The sequence below is a fragment of the Capra hircus genome, chromosome 9 (assembly GCF_001704415.2).
Source record: "Capra hircus breed San Clemente chromosome 9, ASM170441v1, whole genome shotgun sequence".
NCBI lineage: Eukaryota > Metazoa > Chordata > Mammalia > Artiodactyla > Bovidae > Capra > Capra hircus.
In genome coordinates, this window is record NC_030816.1 from 37474064 (window position 1) to 37492982 (window position 18919).

The 18919-nt window shown below is 48.0% G+C and overlaps 1 protein-coding gene across 1 annotated transcript; it reads right to left on the reverse strand.

Annotated features, from left to right (window-relative positions):
• On the reverse strand, positions 1083-9560 carry PRDM13 (PR/SET domain 13). Its single transcript, XM_018053530.1, has 4 exons — positions 9156-9560; positions 7520-7651; positions 7133-7253; positions 1083-3637 (listed from the first exon to the last, which is right to left on the reverse strand). Exons 1-4 carry the CDS (start codon positions 9297-9299, stop codon positions 1908-1910), a joined length of 2127 nt encoding a protein of 708 aa, XP_017909019.1. The 5' UTR covers positions 9300-9560; the 3' UTR covers positions 1083-1907.

Sequence of the window (18919 nt, forward strand, 5' to 3'; positions counted from 1 at the left end):
CAACCCACAGAATTTATATGCCCTTCATCTCCCAGCCATGCCTCCTGCTGGGATGGGTTAGAAAAAGTCCCTGCCAGCTACCCAGTGATTGAGGCTGTGTTCCCAAATGGAAGACTGCAGGTTGAAGACTGCCAAAGTACTAGGATGCAGAAAATAAAGCACATTTTTAACTGAGTTAAATCATCAAGATCATATCCAAGACCCTTTGGTGACCCACTAGAATTTTCCTGCCAATCTCAGGGAGAAGCGCTACAGACCAGGGCTCTTAGGGGACCTACCCTTAGCCAAGGGGTGTGACTAATCCTCCTCTTCCTACATAACTGCAGTGAACCCCCAGATAGCATGTGGAGAAAGGAATGGGAGGTAGGGGAGAAGGTGTTTTCCTTTTAGTCCACAAAATTATATTCTTTATGATATCCTTCCATTAGTTAGCATTAATTTTGTATACCCATAAATAAAGTCACTGCTCCTAAGTTTGCCTAATTATGGGCCTCCCAGTAGTGACCTTGAAGAGTATTATTTTCTCTTCTGTAAAAGGGGACCCATTCAGACAGCAGGAGATTGTTGAAAGATGTACTTCAGGTAGGGGGAACCTGGGAACCTACGTAAAACAAATAGATCATCCCTTCCAATAAAATAGATCCTTCTTTAATATTTGTTGAATGAATATGAAAATATATGAATCATAAAAGCACTATTCAAGTTTCCTTTTTTTGCTTTCCAAGGGAGGTTCTGTCAAAATGGTCCATAACAAAAAATAGTGATTCTAGGGTTGCACAGTTCTTTTTGATGAGGAATATTGTGTGTGGGTGTGTTTTTTCTTGAAGGTCATTAGCTTCTTTCCATAAAGATGAAAACACAGCGTGATTAACAATGGTTTCAGCAAACAATTGTTTTGCCTGCTATCTGGGAGCCTGTGCAATGCACGTAATGAAAATAATGTTTCCCTATTATAACAGAACTTAAAATTTATTTCATGAATAATCAAAGTATTCATGTCCCCTGATTTATTGTATTATGGAGTCTCCTCAAAAACCACTTTCAAATTAAATTATTTCATTAAAAGATCTGCTGAACCTGGCAAGTGAACAAACTCTTGTTTTTAATCTTTATTTTTATTAAAGATTGCACAAACTGGAACCAAGACCAAAATACTGAATCCACTTTACATCATTCATTATAAAACAACATACATCACATGTGTTCTCTACCAAATAGGGCATTTTCTGTAAAATTATATATTGCGTGCTCTCAAGACTCATGCTTTATATATTTTACATTTGTCATCATTCTCTTATAAATAATTGCAACTTGACCAATTTGTACACCTGCTACCACTATATATTCATTGCGTCAAGGCGTAGTCTTTGACACGAAAATAGATGAAATGGAAACAAGTGTATGGATGTCACATCTACCGAATTGCAGCTACTATTTTGCCTATGCAGTGAAATGCTAATGTAAAATACACACACAAAACGTCGCTTCAAAAGGCACAATTTTCTTCACAAAAAAGAACAATTTAAAAATACGCGGCAGTTAAAATCGACGCCCTCGAGGGCGCTGTGGCTTCCCATTCATGTGATCTTAAACCTGGAAAGCCAACCGCCTGGGTTGGCGAAAGGGAAGCCTATTCGCGGTGCTCAGGGGCCTAGAGTGCGCTGGGACTCGCCGCCCTGGGGGTGCTCGGAAGGCAAGATTTCTGTAAGACGCCTCTAAACCTTTGCTCAGACTTTCAGCTTCCGACCTGGGACCGCTCACTGTTCCAAATCTGGCGCGCGACCAAAACCAAACCGGTTTTGTCCGCCGGGTCTTTCTCACCACCAGCAGCTCCTCTTCTCCCACAGCAGAAACCCCTCTTCTCTCTGTCCACGCCCCCACACTCCCCGCCTTCCCTGAAAGACTCGTTACTCGTCGCGTTCGCCACCGCCCCCGGCCTCGGGGTCGCTCTGGTCGTCGGTGAAGCAGACGTCCACGTCACTGTCGTTGTCGCTCTTGGGCTCTCCCGGCTCCGGGGGGTAGTGAGGCTCGGCGCCCGGGCCGTCGGCCGCCTTGGGGAGCAGGTTCTGGCCGGGGTGGCGAGACTTGACGTGGCGCTCCAGGTCCCGGCGGCGTACCAGCACCTTGCCGCAGAACTCGCAGCGGTAGGGCGTGTTGCCCTCGGCGTGCAGCCGGATGTGCTTGTTGAGATTGCTGGGGTCGCCGAAGGGCCGCAGGCACACCTTGCACTTGAGCGGCTTGTAGCCCGTGTGCGTCCGCATGTGGATCTTGAGCCCGTACTTGCGCGAGTACAGCTTGCCGCAGTAGAGGCACAGGTGACCCGTCTTGGGCTTGCCCGCGCCGCTGCCGCCCCCGCTGCCGCCTCCCCCGGCGCCGCCCGCCGCCACGACGGCCGGGGGCAGCGTCCCCGCGTCCAGGCGGCCGCGGCCTTTCCCCGCTGCCATCTCCGACAATTGCTGCGTGTGCATGGCGATCTCTCGGTCAATGCTAGCCAGGGAGCCCAGCTCGGCCGGGCTCAGAGCGGCCGCCGCCGCGGGCCCGCTGAAGTAAGAGATGGACTCCGGATACTTGAGCAGCCCGCCGAAGTGCAGTTTGAGCGGGTAATAAGCGGCGGCGGCTGGCGAGCCGTACAGGAGCTCCCCGTTGTAGACGGTAAAGGCCGGCATGACGGCCGGCAGGTGGCTGCACTCACCACCCGGGTAGCCTTTGAGGCCGCCCGCGTCGAGGGGTGGCAGCGAGCAGCGTTCGAGGGGCAGCCCGGCTGCGGGGGGCAGCTGCGCGTAACGCGCTCCTGGTAGCTCGGCGGCGGCGGGCGGGGCGCGCTCCACGTGCTTGAAGGCGGACGCCTCTTCCGGGGGCCCGGGGAGCAGAGGGAAGCCGCGCAGAGCCGCAGAGCAGGGCAGGCCAGGAGGCGGCGGCGGGTCCCCCGCGAGTAGGCACTTGGGATGGTGATGGTGGTGCGCATGGTGGTGATGGTGGTGGCCAGCGCCGCCAGCCGCCGGGTTCTCCCCGCTTCTCGGGTGTCCGCCTGCCCGTCCCCCGCCCAGCAGCCTGCTTAAAGCCAGGCCGGCCCCGGGTTTGCCGCCGCCCTCGTCCCGGTAGGGGTCGCCGTGCGCGGCGGCGGCTGCCCTGGCCAAGCCAGCAGGCTTGAAAGCCGAGCGCACGCCTGGGTAGAAAGCGAGGCCGCCGCCCCCCGCTGGGGAACCGCCCACGATGCCAAGGAAGTGGCCATGTCCTCGGGCGGGACCACTCATGTCCAGAGCGCGGTCCGGCTGCTCTTTTCCCTTCTTGGACGGCCCCCACTTGGCCAGGGTCGGTGACGTGGCGGAGGGCGCGGAGGAGGCCTCGCGCTTGATGCTGTCCCGCGCTCCGCAAGCCTGAGGGGCCGGTGGGACCTGCGGGTGCGGTCGAAGAGTGCTCGCCGGGGCGGCCGCAGCGAAATCTGACGCCGGGGGTTTCGGGGAAAGGCGAAGGCCATCCGCAGCCGGGGCAGCGCCTTGGCGAGCCGCGTGCTCGTGGTGCAGGTAGGCGCGGCCCCCGCCGCTGCTGAGCACGCAGTGGAAACGTAGATGTGCTTTAAGGCTGTTGGGATATCTAAACGTCCTCCAGCAGTACCAGCAAATGTAGCGCTCCTCCCCTGGGCGAGAAACAGTTAAAAAGAGACCCGGTGAGAAGCAAACAAGCGAGAGAAAGCGCCAGCGCGCCCAAGGCAGAGCCCAGGTTTTGACCAGCGGTATAGGGTGAACCATAAGTATTCTTGGGTACCGGCGAATAAGTGAGTTCGGTAGCCCCATTGAACCAAGGACTCCGAGAAGCCCCAAATAGCCAACTTTGTCACCATCTCCATTCTCTGGGATTACTCAGAGACCGAGAGGTGTGACCTGGGCTTTTCCAACGAAGACTTTTTCCGGGCCATCCGAGCATATCTTCATTGGAAGGGCAGTGCTCAGGGAGGCTGGCTTGAAAGAGCCGGGGAAGAGCCGAGAGCAGCTGTTGCTTTAAATCAAGTGTCGGGGCTGTGCTGTGCCTGGGCCCATCTGTTGGTGTTTGCAGAATAGGTGGCGTATGTCAAGGAGTTTGGACAAACTGAACAAAGGCCAATCTAATGGTCGTGAGCGCCTCATTACCAGGCGAGACAATATCCTGTATGTATGGGCCATATGTAATCATTCCTTTTCACAGAACAATGTCTTTTATGTCCACTACCCACCCTCCCCAACCCCTCCCAGTCTTAAACACTTTGCTTGAGATTTTCCTGGAGCGTGACCAACTGAAGGACCACATCGGGACTATGATTTGCTATTCTTCAAAATTATTTACATCTGTATTTCCTCTTTAACCCCATTTAATTTGATGGGAGAAAAGAAAAAGTCTTAGGTCCTCATATTCTAAAAACAGAAGGATTATATGCATTGTCTTGTCAGTTATCCCACCTGGTTATTAATTAACTCCTAGACAGCTGCACAAATCCAAGCTTAGTAAAGTTCTTGGAAAATATCAATGTATGTGCGTGTGTGAGAGACAGAGAATAATATAGATACTCAGCTTTCAATAAGTACACAGTTCTCTGTCAGGGACTACACACAGGCTTTTGGCATCAAACATCCTTGTGTGTTTAATATTATTAACATAAGTTGTTTAATTTTGCTAGAGTCTGGGAACACAGTGAAAAGACGTGTATGAGACAGATTTTGATCACATGGTAGAAGTTAATTTTCACTTTAAAAGCTCATGTTATATCGCTTCAGAGAAAGCAAGCTTTGCAGTGGGGTTTCTTCTTAAATATTGTGGTTGATAATACTTGGTTTATTGATTATTTGTTTTTTAATAACCAATTATTATTGATAATTGGTTGATTGAAGGTAAGGATGTCCATAAGAAAGAAGTTAGTTGAGCCACAAGAAAGTATACAAAGTAACATCAGTTTCATTAAACGTAATGGGAAAGTTAAATTTTTCCTCCTTGCATACCAGCAGCTTAAACTTCTAAAACATTACTACAGAAACAATGGGAGAAATTTTCAAATATTCCTCTCTTCATGTATTTCACTCTTGAATCTGGGTAAAGCAAGTAGTCCTTCCTCCCAGATAACTAAGGTAGAAGTTCAAGTAAGGAGCAGATTATTCTAACTGAAGTTAAGGTAGAGCAGAAAGAAAATGGAGAAAGGAAGATGATTTGCCTATGTGACCTATCCTCATTGTTTATGGAAGACAGATAAAAGTGATTCTAATGATTTCAATGATAAAAATTATGTCTGTTGTACTGAACAGCCATGTAAAATAAATCTTCATAAGAGGGAAGATTTTCTGAGTTCTCTTGGTGGTTGTGTTGATTTAATATCTTAAGTAACTTCCTTTCTGCTAAGTTCAGAACCTCCCTCTCATCACACCTTTTTAAAGAGGGCATTTTCCAAGGCTACCCCAAAGTGACTCAGCTCTGTTTCTAAAACAGAGTCAGTATTTTCCTTAATCTTACTATGGAATTGAAACCCACTAGAGTTAGCCAATATTGGAAGAATTGCAGCCATCTCTACTTATTTCTTCCTCTTTTCAAGGTTTAAGCCAATGTATGTTTTCTATTTCATTATTTTTTTTAGTTTATGCTAATGAGTTGACATGTTCTCTTGATTCTGAAATCCAACCTGTGCCAAACATATCAACACACCTTGTAAGTGATTTTGCCTCCTCTCTCAGATGCATCTCCAAGGTTATCAAGATTTCAAGCATCTGAAAGCTGGAGAAATCAGGGTTCAAAATAACCTACACATTCCCCAAAAGGGAAATGGTGTCTGTTCTGACATCTGTGACCATATGATGTTTATTGGCTCTATTGACTGAAATGAAAACATGAGGGCCACCACTCAAATTGCTTTTGTACTATTTGAGAGTGTCTAAGAAAGGGTGTTCTTTGCAAAAATTCCTGGCCCCCAAAGGCCAGTAGTCCTTGGAATTGTTCTATAGTGACAGATTTGAGAGTTCTCCACTATGGGGCTTTTGTCATGTTTCTCTTTTACTGGAAGAAGTTGACAAGAGAATGTAATATAATGTGAAAGAAGGAAAAATCTAGGAAAACTTTTATGAATACTGTACATACAGGTCTACCCACAAAATCAATAGAATTAATTTACAGAGAACAAGGACACTCTGAAGTGAAGTGATTCATCATTTTGAATTAATTTCATTCTGTCTTATTCATGAAGTGTTTCTTAAATCCCACACTTATATTAAGTTCTTTATTTCTAAAGGAATGAGATTAAGCAGGCGATTCAGGAGAATGTGTCAAAATATTTCACAGCATCTATGATGTTGACTTTAAATATAACTTTGTCTTTAGGAGAAATTACAAACTAAAACAACTGGTAAAGAGAAAAGAAAGTCACAGAAGCATTGTGCAATAAAAGGGACTCTGGAGATCTTAACTATTTTAGCACCTTCCAGTTTTTTTCCACAGGAAGTGTTTCTCAGTGTCCTAGAGGAGGTTTGAAAATGTTTCTTTCTTTAGTTACTTGCTGCACCTTAATTTGCATGAATCTGCTCTGGGTTTTGGAAAGGATCAAATAAATCTGAGAAGAAACTGGGCCGAGTTTCGATTTAAGTAGGGAGAGGGAAATGAGTAAATACCATTTAAAGGGAAGGGTCTCAGTACCTGGCAACTGACAAGCTGTAAGTACCGTAATGCTTCTAAAACGCTGTAGAAATACATTACTCTCCTCCAAACCGATGAAGAGATTCCCCCTCACCTTATAAAAGCATTCCAGGTTTGAGTTACATTTTTTGGAGCTCATGATGTAGTTATCCTTATAATATGTTAAGGCATCTTTATGGATTCTTAAGTAAGTAAATAATTGTCTCTTTGGTTATGCTATCGGAAAGGACTACCCGCATGAAATTCATGGAGTATTTTCCCGGGACGTCAAGAGCGAGATTACTATGGTCTGTTAGCATTTAGTGTTGATTTAAAGGCAGTAGTGGTGACGTCGCCTCTGCCCACTCCGACTGGGAGTATGAATTCAGTTTTACACAGAGCAAGAAAAAGGCCTTTCAGGTCTAGGGATGCCCCCCAAAGACCAGAGGAGGAGGACTGGAGTCTCACCCACCCGCGCTTGCCCTGGAGGCTCACTTAGCGGCGGTACCTTTCTCGTCGTGCGTTGGAGTTGCAATGATGGGGATGTCGAACCACTGCGCCAAGGAGTTGGAATACCACACGGTCAGCTCCTCCCCTGGCTGGACGTCTCGCAGTGCTCGATAGAAGATCTGGGACGCAAGGAACAAGACAGCTTGCAGTCATTTCCTGGGTAACTGGTCAAAAAACAACTGAGAGGATAGATTCGATTCCCAGCCCCGACGCTGTGTGACGCTGGGAAAAGCTATTAGACCCCTCTTCAAATGGGGAAAATAATAGTATCTACCTTATAGGGTCGTTGGGATGTTTAAATGAGATCTCTAGCTAAAGTGCTTTGCTCTTAACATCAGTGACAGTTTGGTAGATAGAATTGGCGGTGGGGGGGAGCCCACAGTACCTGTCCTCCGGGTAAGTCTGCAATAGCTTCCAGAGTCTGTTCCTGGGGGTTCCTGGCTGCCCGGATTAACCCTATCCACTCCAGAGGGGAGCCCCCCGACTCGTCCACCAGCTCCCCTCTCACCATGCGCACCTGTAACACAAGCAGTGGTCGTTCTCCCCGGTGCCACGGCCGGACCCGCAACTGGAGGGAAAGGGTATCCCCCCACCACCCGACGTAGGAATGGTTGCGTTCGCTTTGGCCAGACCGCTGTGCGCTGCTGGGAGGAGGGTAAGTCCTTCGGACCCTGGCTTGGGGGAGGGAGGAAGAGGGGAGGCTGGCTAGTATAACAGTTCCCCGTTTTGTTCCACCTTGACAGCGCGAGTGAAAGCATCCCGCCCGAGATGTTTCTCACCCCGACCCTAGCTCTCCTTTTCGCGGTACTGAGAGCAGTCGTGATGCCAGGCAAGAGACGTTTCACAATCAGTCCCGGGACACAGGGCATCCCGGGCCTCCTCTCGTGCCTCCTCATTCCCGCGGCACTGCACCAAAGTGCGGAGATGCCTGCAAGCCCCGCGGCGAAAGTGTCTGAACAAAGCGGCCGCGGGCTGACTGGTCATTTAAAAGCAATTAAAGCGCGTTTAAAGCAGAAGGCGTGGTTCGCGACGAGCTAGGCTTTACTCCGCCGGGAAGAGGATGATTTCGAGAAGAACCAGGTACTGGTCCGGCCGGCGAGCCCCCGAGCAGCGCCTTACAAGAAAGCTGTAGTCCAGGGTCCTCTTCCCAGTTCCCCCTCCCCAAGTCACCGGACTCCTGCCTTCATTCCCGGTAGCAGTTGGCCGACCTTCACCCGCTGGGGCGCCGCCTCAGGGCGGGCGGGCGGGAGCCTGTTAGAAACCCTCTCAGGTCAGGGGTCGCGACGCTGTTTGGGAAGTCGGAGCTGGCAGGTTGACCCTGAAGCCTCCCATCTGCGATCCTAGCCCCTCCGAGCCCTGCTACAATCGCCGGGCCCAGGTGACCCACGCGGGTGGACATTCCTGGTCCTCGGAACCCGCGTCAGAGCCACCGCCTGGCGCATCCTCTCTCCACTAGCCCCAAATCCACAAGCAGACATCCGCAGACGGAAACACCTGGGGAGGTTCTAGGAACTGAGTCTCCAAGGATAAGTTTTTTGGAGACGATGAGATTAAATTATCTGAAGGTAAATTTAAGCTTCAAATTAGCTTATTGAAGGGCAGAAGATTAAAAAAAAGAAAAAGTCCTCAACGCCTGTGTGTTGTATAAAAGAGAAAACGCACGTTTGCCAAGAGAGGCTGGATAGGGCGGGGAGGGTTGGAGGGTTGCGCCTCTGCGACAGAGACCCCAGCGCTCCGGGGAAATCGGGAGTTCCTAGTGGTCCCAGCACGTAAAGAGCCTAGTGCACTCCACCCAGGGGCTGTCCCCCCTCAGCCATATCTTCTCCCCTAGCCTGGCCCACGTCCAGCTCTTGGTTAACGCCACTTGTGGGAAATGATCGGAGTCCCCTTTCACCTGGCAGAATTGGCAGGTAACGGCTCAGTCACCCGTTTCCTCCCCTAACCCTGTCCACCCCTTTCCTAGGCTGGGAAGAAGGAGAGACGAACGAGCGGCAGAGAGCGGAGGTCGGACTGGCTAATACCTTTTTCTTGGGCCCAGGTTCCCTGCGGTCTGACAGGTACTTGCCCAGCTTGAAGGTTCCAGGCACCGGCCCGAGGCGCAGGCCGGCTGGGATGCAGCAGTCGGCACTCACACTGGTGGCCGGAGCGCGAGCGGCTCCGTGCATTGCTGCCGCCGCCGCCAGGCAGGCGCTCGGGTGCGCGGGGTCCTCGGCAGGGCGCGAGTGACAGAGCAGGAGCCGCGCGCGAGCCGGCGAGCCGCGCCCCGACGTGCGCCCTGCACCCGCAGAGTGACGCGGCCGGGCATGCACTGCGCCTTTTCAATCTGGGCGGGCGCCTTTTGGCACCGCGAGCGGAAGGGCGCGGAGTTTGGTGAGAGAGTTGCGCTGCGGAGCAGCTGCAGAGTCCCACCCGAGAGGGTCACATGGAGTGGTTCCCTCAGCCCCCTGCATAATCGAGGCCTCTGAATGGCTGGCGCACAATGGTCCAGGCGACCTTCCCATTCCTAAAAATCCAATTTGTCAAGGGCGAAGAAAAGGCGCTGGTGAATCAAAGGTCCGGCGGGACCATTAATCCTCAGCATGGGGTATTGTCCTCGAGACAGTTACGATATTTTAAGTGACAAATCCACTGTATAATTTCTCCATAAATTTTACTTCCTTTTATTGTTCGCCGACAAACCAGTTTTGGGAAATAAGTGACTACTTTAAGTCTACTTGGCTGATTCCTTTGAGCCTTGGTCTACTTCAAAGATTTTTAATTCTCTCCCCTTTGGCTTTATTGTAAAGGAGATTAAACAAAGAGATGGGGACTGTTTGGAGGACTTGTTAACTTCTATTGATTTCTGGCGTGTGCCATACAGAAATTAGGCAGGTACTTGATGGGAAAACACCAGAAAATACCTACACTTTTTAAATAACGGCCATATTACCATTTCAGGGGATTGGGTTCAGGCCAGTCGACTATTTAGAACCACTTTATCGTCCCCTCTGTCCAGTTTGAAGAGTCCGGACTAGTTTTGGGAGACGACGTCAGTTGCACCTTTGCTCCCCGGTGCCCCCCAGGCTTGCACTTTCTCTGGAGAATGGGAAGAGGCCGTGGGACTAGACATGGGGATCGCGTGCCCTGACTACACCAGAGGACTGAAGAGGGGTTCTGCTGGCTGGGTTTTTAATCATTTCTCCCCTGCAGGCCAAACGAAGACCAAACCCTGAATGCTTTTAAGTTTAAAACGAGGACGAATTTCTTGGGGCGAACTTCCCCAGAACCAACAAGCCAGACATTTCTTTTAAAAGCACTCTAGCAAAGGTCACAGGAAAGAGGCGCGAGGTGGGCGTTGATAACAGTCCATGCAGGCTCAGTCGCTCGGTCGTGTCTGACTCTTTGCAACCCCATAGACCGTAGCCCCCAGCCCCACCCCCACCCCAGGCTCCTCTGTCCATGGAATTCTCCAGGCAAGAATACTGGAGTGGATAGCCATTCACTTCTCCAGGGGATCTTCCTCACCCAGGGATCGAACCCGCCTCTCCTGCATTACTTCGTATTTCAACCAGAATGCTCCTCCTTTTCTTTTAGAGAACCCTCCGATTTGTGTGGGGACAGTTACTGTATTATTGTCGAATGATAGACGAGTGATCGAGCTCATTAGATATTTGTGACAGTTCTGCTGGCACCTGCAGGGTGCTAATCATCCTGAGCGCTGCTTCCCAAACGCAATGCCCAGGAGTCGGTACTCCGGGAGAAACCTGAGTGACTGTGCTCCGGCCTGCTGTTGGAGGCCCAACCACTGCGTAGATGCAGGAGGACTCCCTGCTGTGGCCACGTGGAAATCTCCACCCGGCTCTGCCGGCCGAACCTGTGTTTCTTAGGCCACTGGTGGGGATAATTCTGATTAACAGCAGCGGCAGGACGCAAGGTGGCGACACCTGTAACTTAGCAGTTCGTCCCACCAGGCCCTGCCTGCGGGACCCGTCGATGAAGATATGCGTCCGCAGTACTGGACAAGGTCAAGAGACTCGGGCTCCTGCAGTCTGTGCTCCGTCACTCAAGGTTCGAGGAAACTTCAGGAAGTTTCTTCAGAGCCTCAGTCTCGTAATCCGTAAAATGGGAATAATGATGCAGCCTCTTAGGCTGAATGATTGCATCCATTCTGCAATTCACTAGGGTTTATGTGAAGGTCAACAGCAGTGATCTGTAGAGTGAATGAATTTAGGGCGTTCCAAAATTCGCGGCTTGCCTAACAGGGGAATCCAAGCCAAGTCAAGGGAGAGGTGGTGACACACGGATGGCCGCTAGGTGGCAACCCCAAGGCCAGTGTAGACGCTGCAGCTGGGACGGAAAAGAGCCAGTTGGCGGATCCGAGCGACCATACGCTGCGGTTCCTCTATCCCTGCATCCACACGGTGTCCAGGGCTCCTTTCCGAGGGAACTGCCGCTGATTTTTTATTCTTAACCCTCCAATTGCCCCCTCTTAGGCCGCGAGGGCTGGCCGCAACAGAGAGCAGGGAGCCTTTGATCCAGCGGCCCATGAATGGCAAAAGTCAGGGGAGGGGAGGAGGAGAGGAAGCGGCTCCGAAGAGTGGAGGGCAATAAATTTAAGCCATGAACATGTCCCTCTAACCTCTGGCCTGGCGACTCCGGGATGACACCCAGTTTAAATTACCAGCACTGTGAGCGGGAAGGGGCGAGCGCGGGGCCTGGGTTCGGGGCTCCTCCCCGGTCCTCCTTAATGAGTGAAAAAGCGTGAACGACACGCGAACAATTTTATCAATAGAACCATGTAAAGGCCGACTGTGAGGAAAGTTATTTATTAATATAGCCAATTGTGGCTGGTTCCCAGCCCTGCGAGAAGAAAGGGACTGCGCCAGAGGCATTCACACCAGCTCGCCCAGTTTTATTCTGTCCTGTGGCTCAGAGTTGAAGTTCCCCAAGTGAAATAAATTGTCCACAAAGGAGGAAAGGAACACATTTTCTTTTATTTTTCCTCCCCTAAAAAGCAAGGGTGAAACCAATCTAATGTGCCCAGTGGAGCAAGATGGGCCATGAAAGGCTGGGTGTTAAAAGTAAAAGCGGGCTGTGCAGCAAATGGGATGGAAAATTAAATGAAATTAAATAGCTTGAACGGCCGTATTGTCCCTTATTAAAAAGACACATTAATTACATGGTCTCAGCCTTATTCAAAGACAATGTTGAGACTCAATCAAAACATTCCACTCGGTTTTTTTATGGACTGAAAATGGGCGTCCAGAGGCCCCGTTAAAGCGAAATCCCTTCTACGCCGAGGTGCGGGACCAGGCAGGTTTGTGGGCGGCCCGGCTCGCTGCCCATCGCGGAACTGCGCGGCCAACACCGGCGTCCCGGTAACAGGTTGCCTCTAATCAGGCGTGGGCGCGGGAGAGCGGCGGCCCTCCCGCCACGGGACCAGCCCACCCCGAGCCGAGCCCCACCGCGCCGCGGTGCTCTGCCGGGCAGCGCTAGGGGGAGGCCCCGCCCGCGCCTGGTGGCGTCGGAGCGCCGAGCTGGATACGCTGCCCGCGCCGCGCACGTGTAAGCAGGCTGCGCTGCGCTTGGAGGGAAAGAGCCCCAGCAAGACTTCGCACTGGGCTGGAGTCTCCGCGGCTCAAAGCCCTGGTGCCTCAGATTCTAGTGGGGCCCAGTTGGCTACTCCCCGCTCCCCCGCGGCCCTTGACCTTGAGGCCCCGGGTGTTAGGGAGTCACCAAGGCCACCACCCTCCCCAGCCGACGCGCAGAGTTCCGAAACCCCGGGAAGGAGGGAGGAGCGCGGGGTCCAGGACTGCTGGCGAGACGGTGGGCGAGGCAGAGGCCTGGGGACTCCGCCGAGCTGGGGCCAGAGGTGACGGGGGCGCGCCCCCCGAGGGTGTCCGCGCCGGCCGGGAGGGCGGGTCAGTGCGGACCAGCTGCGCTGCCCCCGAGGCGCGGGTGGGACATTAAGGCCGGGTCTGAATAGGGCGGCGGAGACGGGCTCTGGGAACGCCACCAGATGACACGCCAGCGACGGGGCCATTTTCCCCTAATTGCGAGGCCGGTGGGTGCGCAGCGGCCGGGGACTCCAAACGCGCGCCGAGGACGCAGCCCGGACGCCGCTGGTGGGTTTTGTGGTGCCTTTTTTGTTGTGTTTTAAGTCCTTCATTGGAAGCGGCTCAATAAAAGTATTCAGAGTCCCTCTCAAGTTGCCTTTTAACCGGAGTTCCCCCAACTTATTTCTTGGTTCTTTCGGTTGACATGGTGCAAAGAAAAGTCAGCGAGCGTGTTGCTGAATTGCAATGTCTCGGGGCACCTCCACATTCAACGCTCCTCTGCCGGCCGCTGCCGAATGAGCCCGCACTCAATTCGATTTTCCTTGCTGTTGGGCACATTTAGGAGCGCCTCTATTTGTGAAGTTCATTTCTAGGCAAATGTATTCAAGAGCTGATGGGAATGAATAGGACCGTGTGTCAGCCGCCCCTAATTGGGATTAAAGCACTTAGGAGCATATGCAGAGAGTGACAGAAATTCTCAGGTTGCATTGTGTTCAGACTTCCACCCGCTTGGACACTCCTCCTCCAAGGGAGATTTATAAAGCTTGCAGGGAGAAACTGAGGAAAGAAAAGCGAAACGGAAAAGAGACGGGCTAATGGCTCAGGATGGGGCTGTGGTTCAGCAAGTGGTGGTGACAGCTTCTGAGAAAAGATGTTGGGGATAATTGAAGGCGGGCGGGGGAGCGGGTCTGAACTCTTTAATCAGAAAGGCGGAGAGTTAAAAGGCGAAATAAAGATGTTCTTGAGATTCCCAGACGGTTTTTCTCCCCCTTTCCCCGCCTCCCCTTGAAGAGCTCGGCTTTCTTTCTCTTAATCTCTGCCTCCCATCCCGACCGCCAAAGAACATACCCTCTCTTGGGGCAATAATAAGAACAATTTGGTATTTGAATTGGGGAGAAAAAGTCAAAAGAAACAAAAGTATCTTCTTGTGTATGTTAAAGAGAACTTCACATCCAAATAAGTCAAAAGTATTTTCTGATGTTTGTATGTAAAATACACACACAATAGTTAAATCACAAGCATAATGATGTGTCTCTATACAGTCATATGTGTATGAACATAGAGTCAGACGTATGTTTTCTTGTAAATCTCCAAAGAGGCCGCTGGGTTTCTGAGCTGAAGGAGACAAGGCCCTTTAAAAAACTGGAAATCAGTCTGCTTTGAGGCTGGGACAGTTGTTTAAGCAAAGAGCAGTGACAGCCTCTTTTAGCCCCTGAGGAGCAGGGAAGCCAGAAATGACATGAAAACTGAAGAATAGTAAGGGGAACACAGATTATCTGGATTTCCTTGTTTGTTTCTAAGCTTGGGGCCAGATGGAGACGTCTCACTTTTGGTGTCATTTTGGTACCATAAGAATGTATTTCCTCCTCCCTTTAATTGGAATGTATTTCCAATTAAAGTTATTTTGAGATTTAATTCTGTTTTAAAATCTACATGCGGCAAGAGAAAAAAGAGGAAGAGAAAAGGCAGTTGATATGTGCACCTGGAGAAGGAATAATATAACCAGTGGTTTTTGTAGTAAATTTCTACTCAAAATTGGTTCCCAGACTCAGTATATCTAGGGACACGCCCCCTCCTTGCCTGATGGGAAGGTGAGCTCTCCAATTACAAGGAGGATTTCAGGTCAGAGAAGATGACCATGTGACAGATGGACAATCCCCATTGGTGAGCCATGAGTCAAACTTTTTTTTCTCTCTTCAGTTCCTCCACGGACCTAAAGCCTTCCTTTCTTCCCAATCAAGCCCTCCTCATGAAGAAAAAACATGTAAATTTATATTCAGGAAGCACAGAATTTTCCTTTAACCCATGATCCAGTGGTGCATATGGGGCAGGGGGATGGAGGGCAGGAAGCTGCCTAGCAGGCACTGTGTAATTCCTAGGACAACCTGTGAGCAATGGAAGTTCATTAAATAGTCATTATGATAGCAATAGAAATAGAACAATTTTAAAAAAAAAGCACCCAGCTGAATGTCACAACTAAGAATCAAGTTCAGGTTCATAACCAGCATCTCTGAATAACAATTAGTAGATTCACTAGTAGGAGTAGCATCCTGTGTACTCCCCTAATTCACCACTAGGTATGTGTTTGTCCAGTTGAAAAGTCAGTTTCATCACTCATGTTATTCATGTTTGTGCTATTATGTCCATGACCAAATGATGATATGTTTTAGCTTCCTGAAAGCATGTTTGAATTTTATAGTAGGGACTTCACATTCAGAAAAGCTTTCCAAATAGGTATATGATCACAACATAAAAAATTAGGTGCAGTTACAAAAAGTACATTTTTATGCATATATACGAAAACATTTTCTTCGTTAAACAGTTTTATTGAGGTATAATTTACTCACCATACAATTCACCCATTTAAACTGTACAATTCAATGTTGGTGGGTTTTATTTATTTACTTATTTTTAGTATATTCACAGGATTTTGCAGCCATCACCAGCAGTCTGATTTTAGAATATTTTTATCTCCTTTCCCCAAAAGAAAGCCTGTACCCATTTGCTATCACTCCCCATATGTTCGCAAACTCCCTAGTTATAGGCAAGCATCAGTGCATTTTCTGTCTCTCAAAGTTTGCTTACACTGCACATTTTATGTAGATTGAACCATGCAATACATGGTCTTTTGCAACTGAATTCTTTCACTTAGCATAATTTATCAAGGTTCATCCATGCTGTAGCATATGTCAGTATCTCATTTATTATTGTGAGATAATAAATTTTATTGCATAGATATATCATATTTTGTTTATCCATTTATCAACTAATAGACCTTTAGTTTGTTTCCACTTGCTTTTATGTATAATGCCACTGTGAACATTTGCACGCAACTTTCTGTGTGCATATATTTTTTCACTTGTTTTGGATGCATACCCATGAGTTAAATTGCTGGGTCTGTATTAAACTGTTTGAACAACAGTCAAACTGCTTTCCAAAGTGCGGCACCATTTTACATCCTACCAGCGGTTTACAAGTGTTAAGTTTCTTCATATCCTCCAAGATTTCTTATTATCTGCCTTTTTTTTCTCTTTTTTTACTATACCCATCTTAGCAGGGGTGAAGTAGAATCTCACTGTAATCTTATCTACATTTACCTAATGACTAAATGGCTAATGCCCAAGCATCTTTTCATGCCCTTCTTGCAATTTGTTTACGTTCTTTGGAGAAATGTCTATTCAAATCTTTTCCACATTGTTAACTGTCTTGTCTTTTTCTTATTGAGCACAGATACATTTTTATAACTTTAAAAATACTCAACAAAAAAACAGGCTATTAAGTTTAACCATCATAACACCACTATGAGGTAGATTTTATTATTTATCTTTTGCCAATGAGAAAAGTTCAGAAGGGTTAATAAACTTGCTTACAGTCACACAGCAAATAATAGAATTCCTCTCACACCTTCTGAGAACCAAGCCCAGGCTATTTTCACCTGACCACATTATATTCAGAACTTTTAACTGACTTCACATATCTTCACATGCTCCTTTCTGTGAGGATCATTAAGTTATCATGGGATGTCCTAGTGGTTGAGAGAGTGGGCTCTAGAGGCAGACTGCCTGGATTCAAATCCTACCTCTGATAGTTACTACGCATGTGACCTTTAGCAAAGGTAACCTTTCTATTCTTCAGTTTCTTCATCTGTAAAATATGCATAATAAGCAAACCTTCTTCATCGGATTGTTGAGAGGATTATGAGATGTTGATGAAAAGTGCTTAGCATTAGAACGCAAGACAGAGAATATACTCAAGAATGTGAGTTATTAATACTTTTATGATACCTATGCTTACCATTCACTGAGTCCTATGATAAGGTATTGTACTACTAGGCTGGAAATTGTACATGATAAGTTAAATCGAGCAGGATTTCTGACACCAAGGACCACTTGCTAAGGCAGTCACATAAGATATATAGTCATGTGTGTCTCAGGGCAACAAATAATTCATGAGGGGAAGGCTCCTTTTATAGACACACGCTAGCTAACAAATGAAGCAAGAGTTCAAGAATTCGAATATTATGGCAACCCTTCATAGAATAATAGATAAAATCAATGATGTTCAATGATGACTAGCATCACAAAGAGCAAGCCTCCGAATGGAAGTATACAACACTGCCTATGAAATAGTCTTGTCAAAACAAGCAAGCAAGCAAAATTGAACTTGAATCTGATTCCTCTGATAATAGGAAATAGAGAGGACCGATGATAAACAAACCCATGAGGATACAGTCAGAGAAACAGACTGTGGAATCCTCTACTGGACAAACAACCTGTGTCACAAGTAGGTTGCAGGGGGGAGTAGGAAAGAGAGGGGGAAGCAAAAGATTTAAAGAGGCTTAAAGGATGTCATGGTTTTAAAATATGTCCACAGATTCTTTGACAATCCTCCCCTCTAATGGTGGAGCCTTGAGTGTGAATCAGACTTAGTGATTGGTTTGTCACAAAGTTGCAAATGTGTGATTTTTGAGACTAGGCCATAAAAGGCATTGAAGAGTCCACCCTGATAATTCTAGAACTGATTAGATATTTAATGATAATTAAATGATGTTAACTACAAGTGGAATAATTGTAATTATTAATAGTATAATTGCAATTGTAGTATAATTTTTAATCCTTATTTTTCAGAAATACATGCTGAAATATTTAAAGGTTAAATATGATGTCTAGGGTTTGCTTCAAGTAATTCTAAGGTGGGAGGCAGTGGGTACAGGTATAGATCAGGGTTTTTCAACCTCAGAGCTATTGACCTTCTACATGGTAATTCTTTGCTGTGGGAGCCGTCCTGTGCATTGGAGGATATTTAGCATCATCCCTGATCGCTACCCACTAGATGACCAATAGAACCCCTCCCCTAATTATGACACCAGACATTGCCAAAATGTCTGACAATATCTAAGGGTAAAAATTACCTCCAGTGGAGAACTACTGAGTATGGTGAAACAAAATTGGCCATAAATTGATAATTGTTGAATTTGAGTGATAGAAGCATGGAGTTGATTATGCTATTCTCTCTACTTTTCTATGTGCTGAAAATTTACCAAATAAAATGTTATTTTTAAATAAGACTAGGACTTCCCTGGTGGTCCAGTGGTTAAGACTGCACACTTCCACTGCAGATTTGATCCCTGGTCAGAGAACTAAGATCCCACATGTCGCCTGGCTCAGCCAAAAAATAAGCAAATAAATGAGTAATAAAATAAGATTTAACTTTTTAAAAATAGTAGGGCAGAAAAGATCTGAAGCAAGCAATAAGTATGTATATGTTGCGTGAAAAAAAAAAAAGTAGATTCTTTGTTCTGTGTTCTTTCAAGAAGCTATACGAGGGATGCTTCTTCTTAAAAGGTCACAGAACAAAGAACCCTATTTTTTTTGTCATGGATTTCAGTGGGATATAACAAAGGATGGGGCTTCCCTGGTGGCTCAGACAGTAAAGAATCCACCTGCAATCTGGGAGACCTGGGTTCAGTCCCTGGGTTGGCAAGATCCCATGGAGGAGGGCATAACAACTCACTCCAGTATTCTTGCCTGGAGAATCCCCATGGACAGAGGAGCCTGGTGGGCTAGCTACAGTCCATGGGATTGCAAAGGGACATGTCAGAGGAATGTGTTGAGTTACAGAGTCTGTGATCTAAATGGCCATCTGGAATCTTCACAGTTACAGTGGTAACCCACCAGGCCTAAGGAGCCCACAGGCACAGTGTCCAAAGCTCTCACAATCAAAAATGCTAATCCGGTGGCATTAAATAA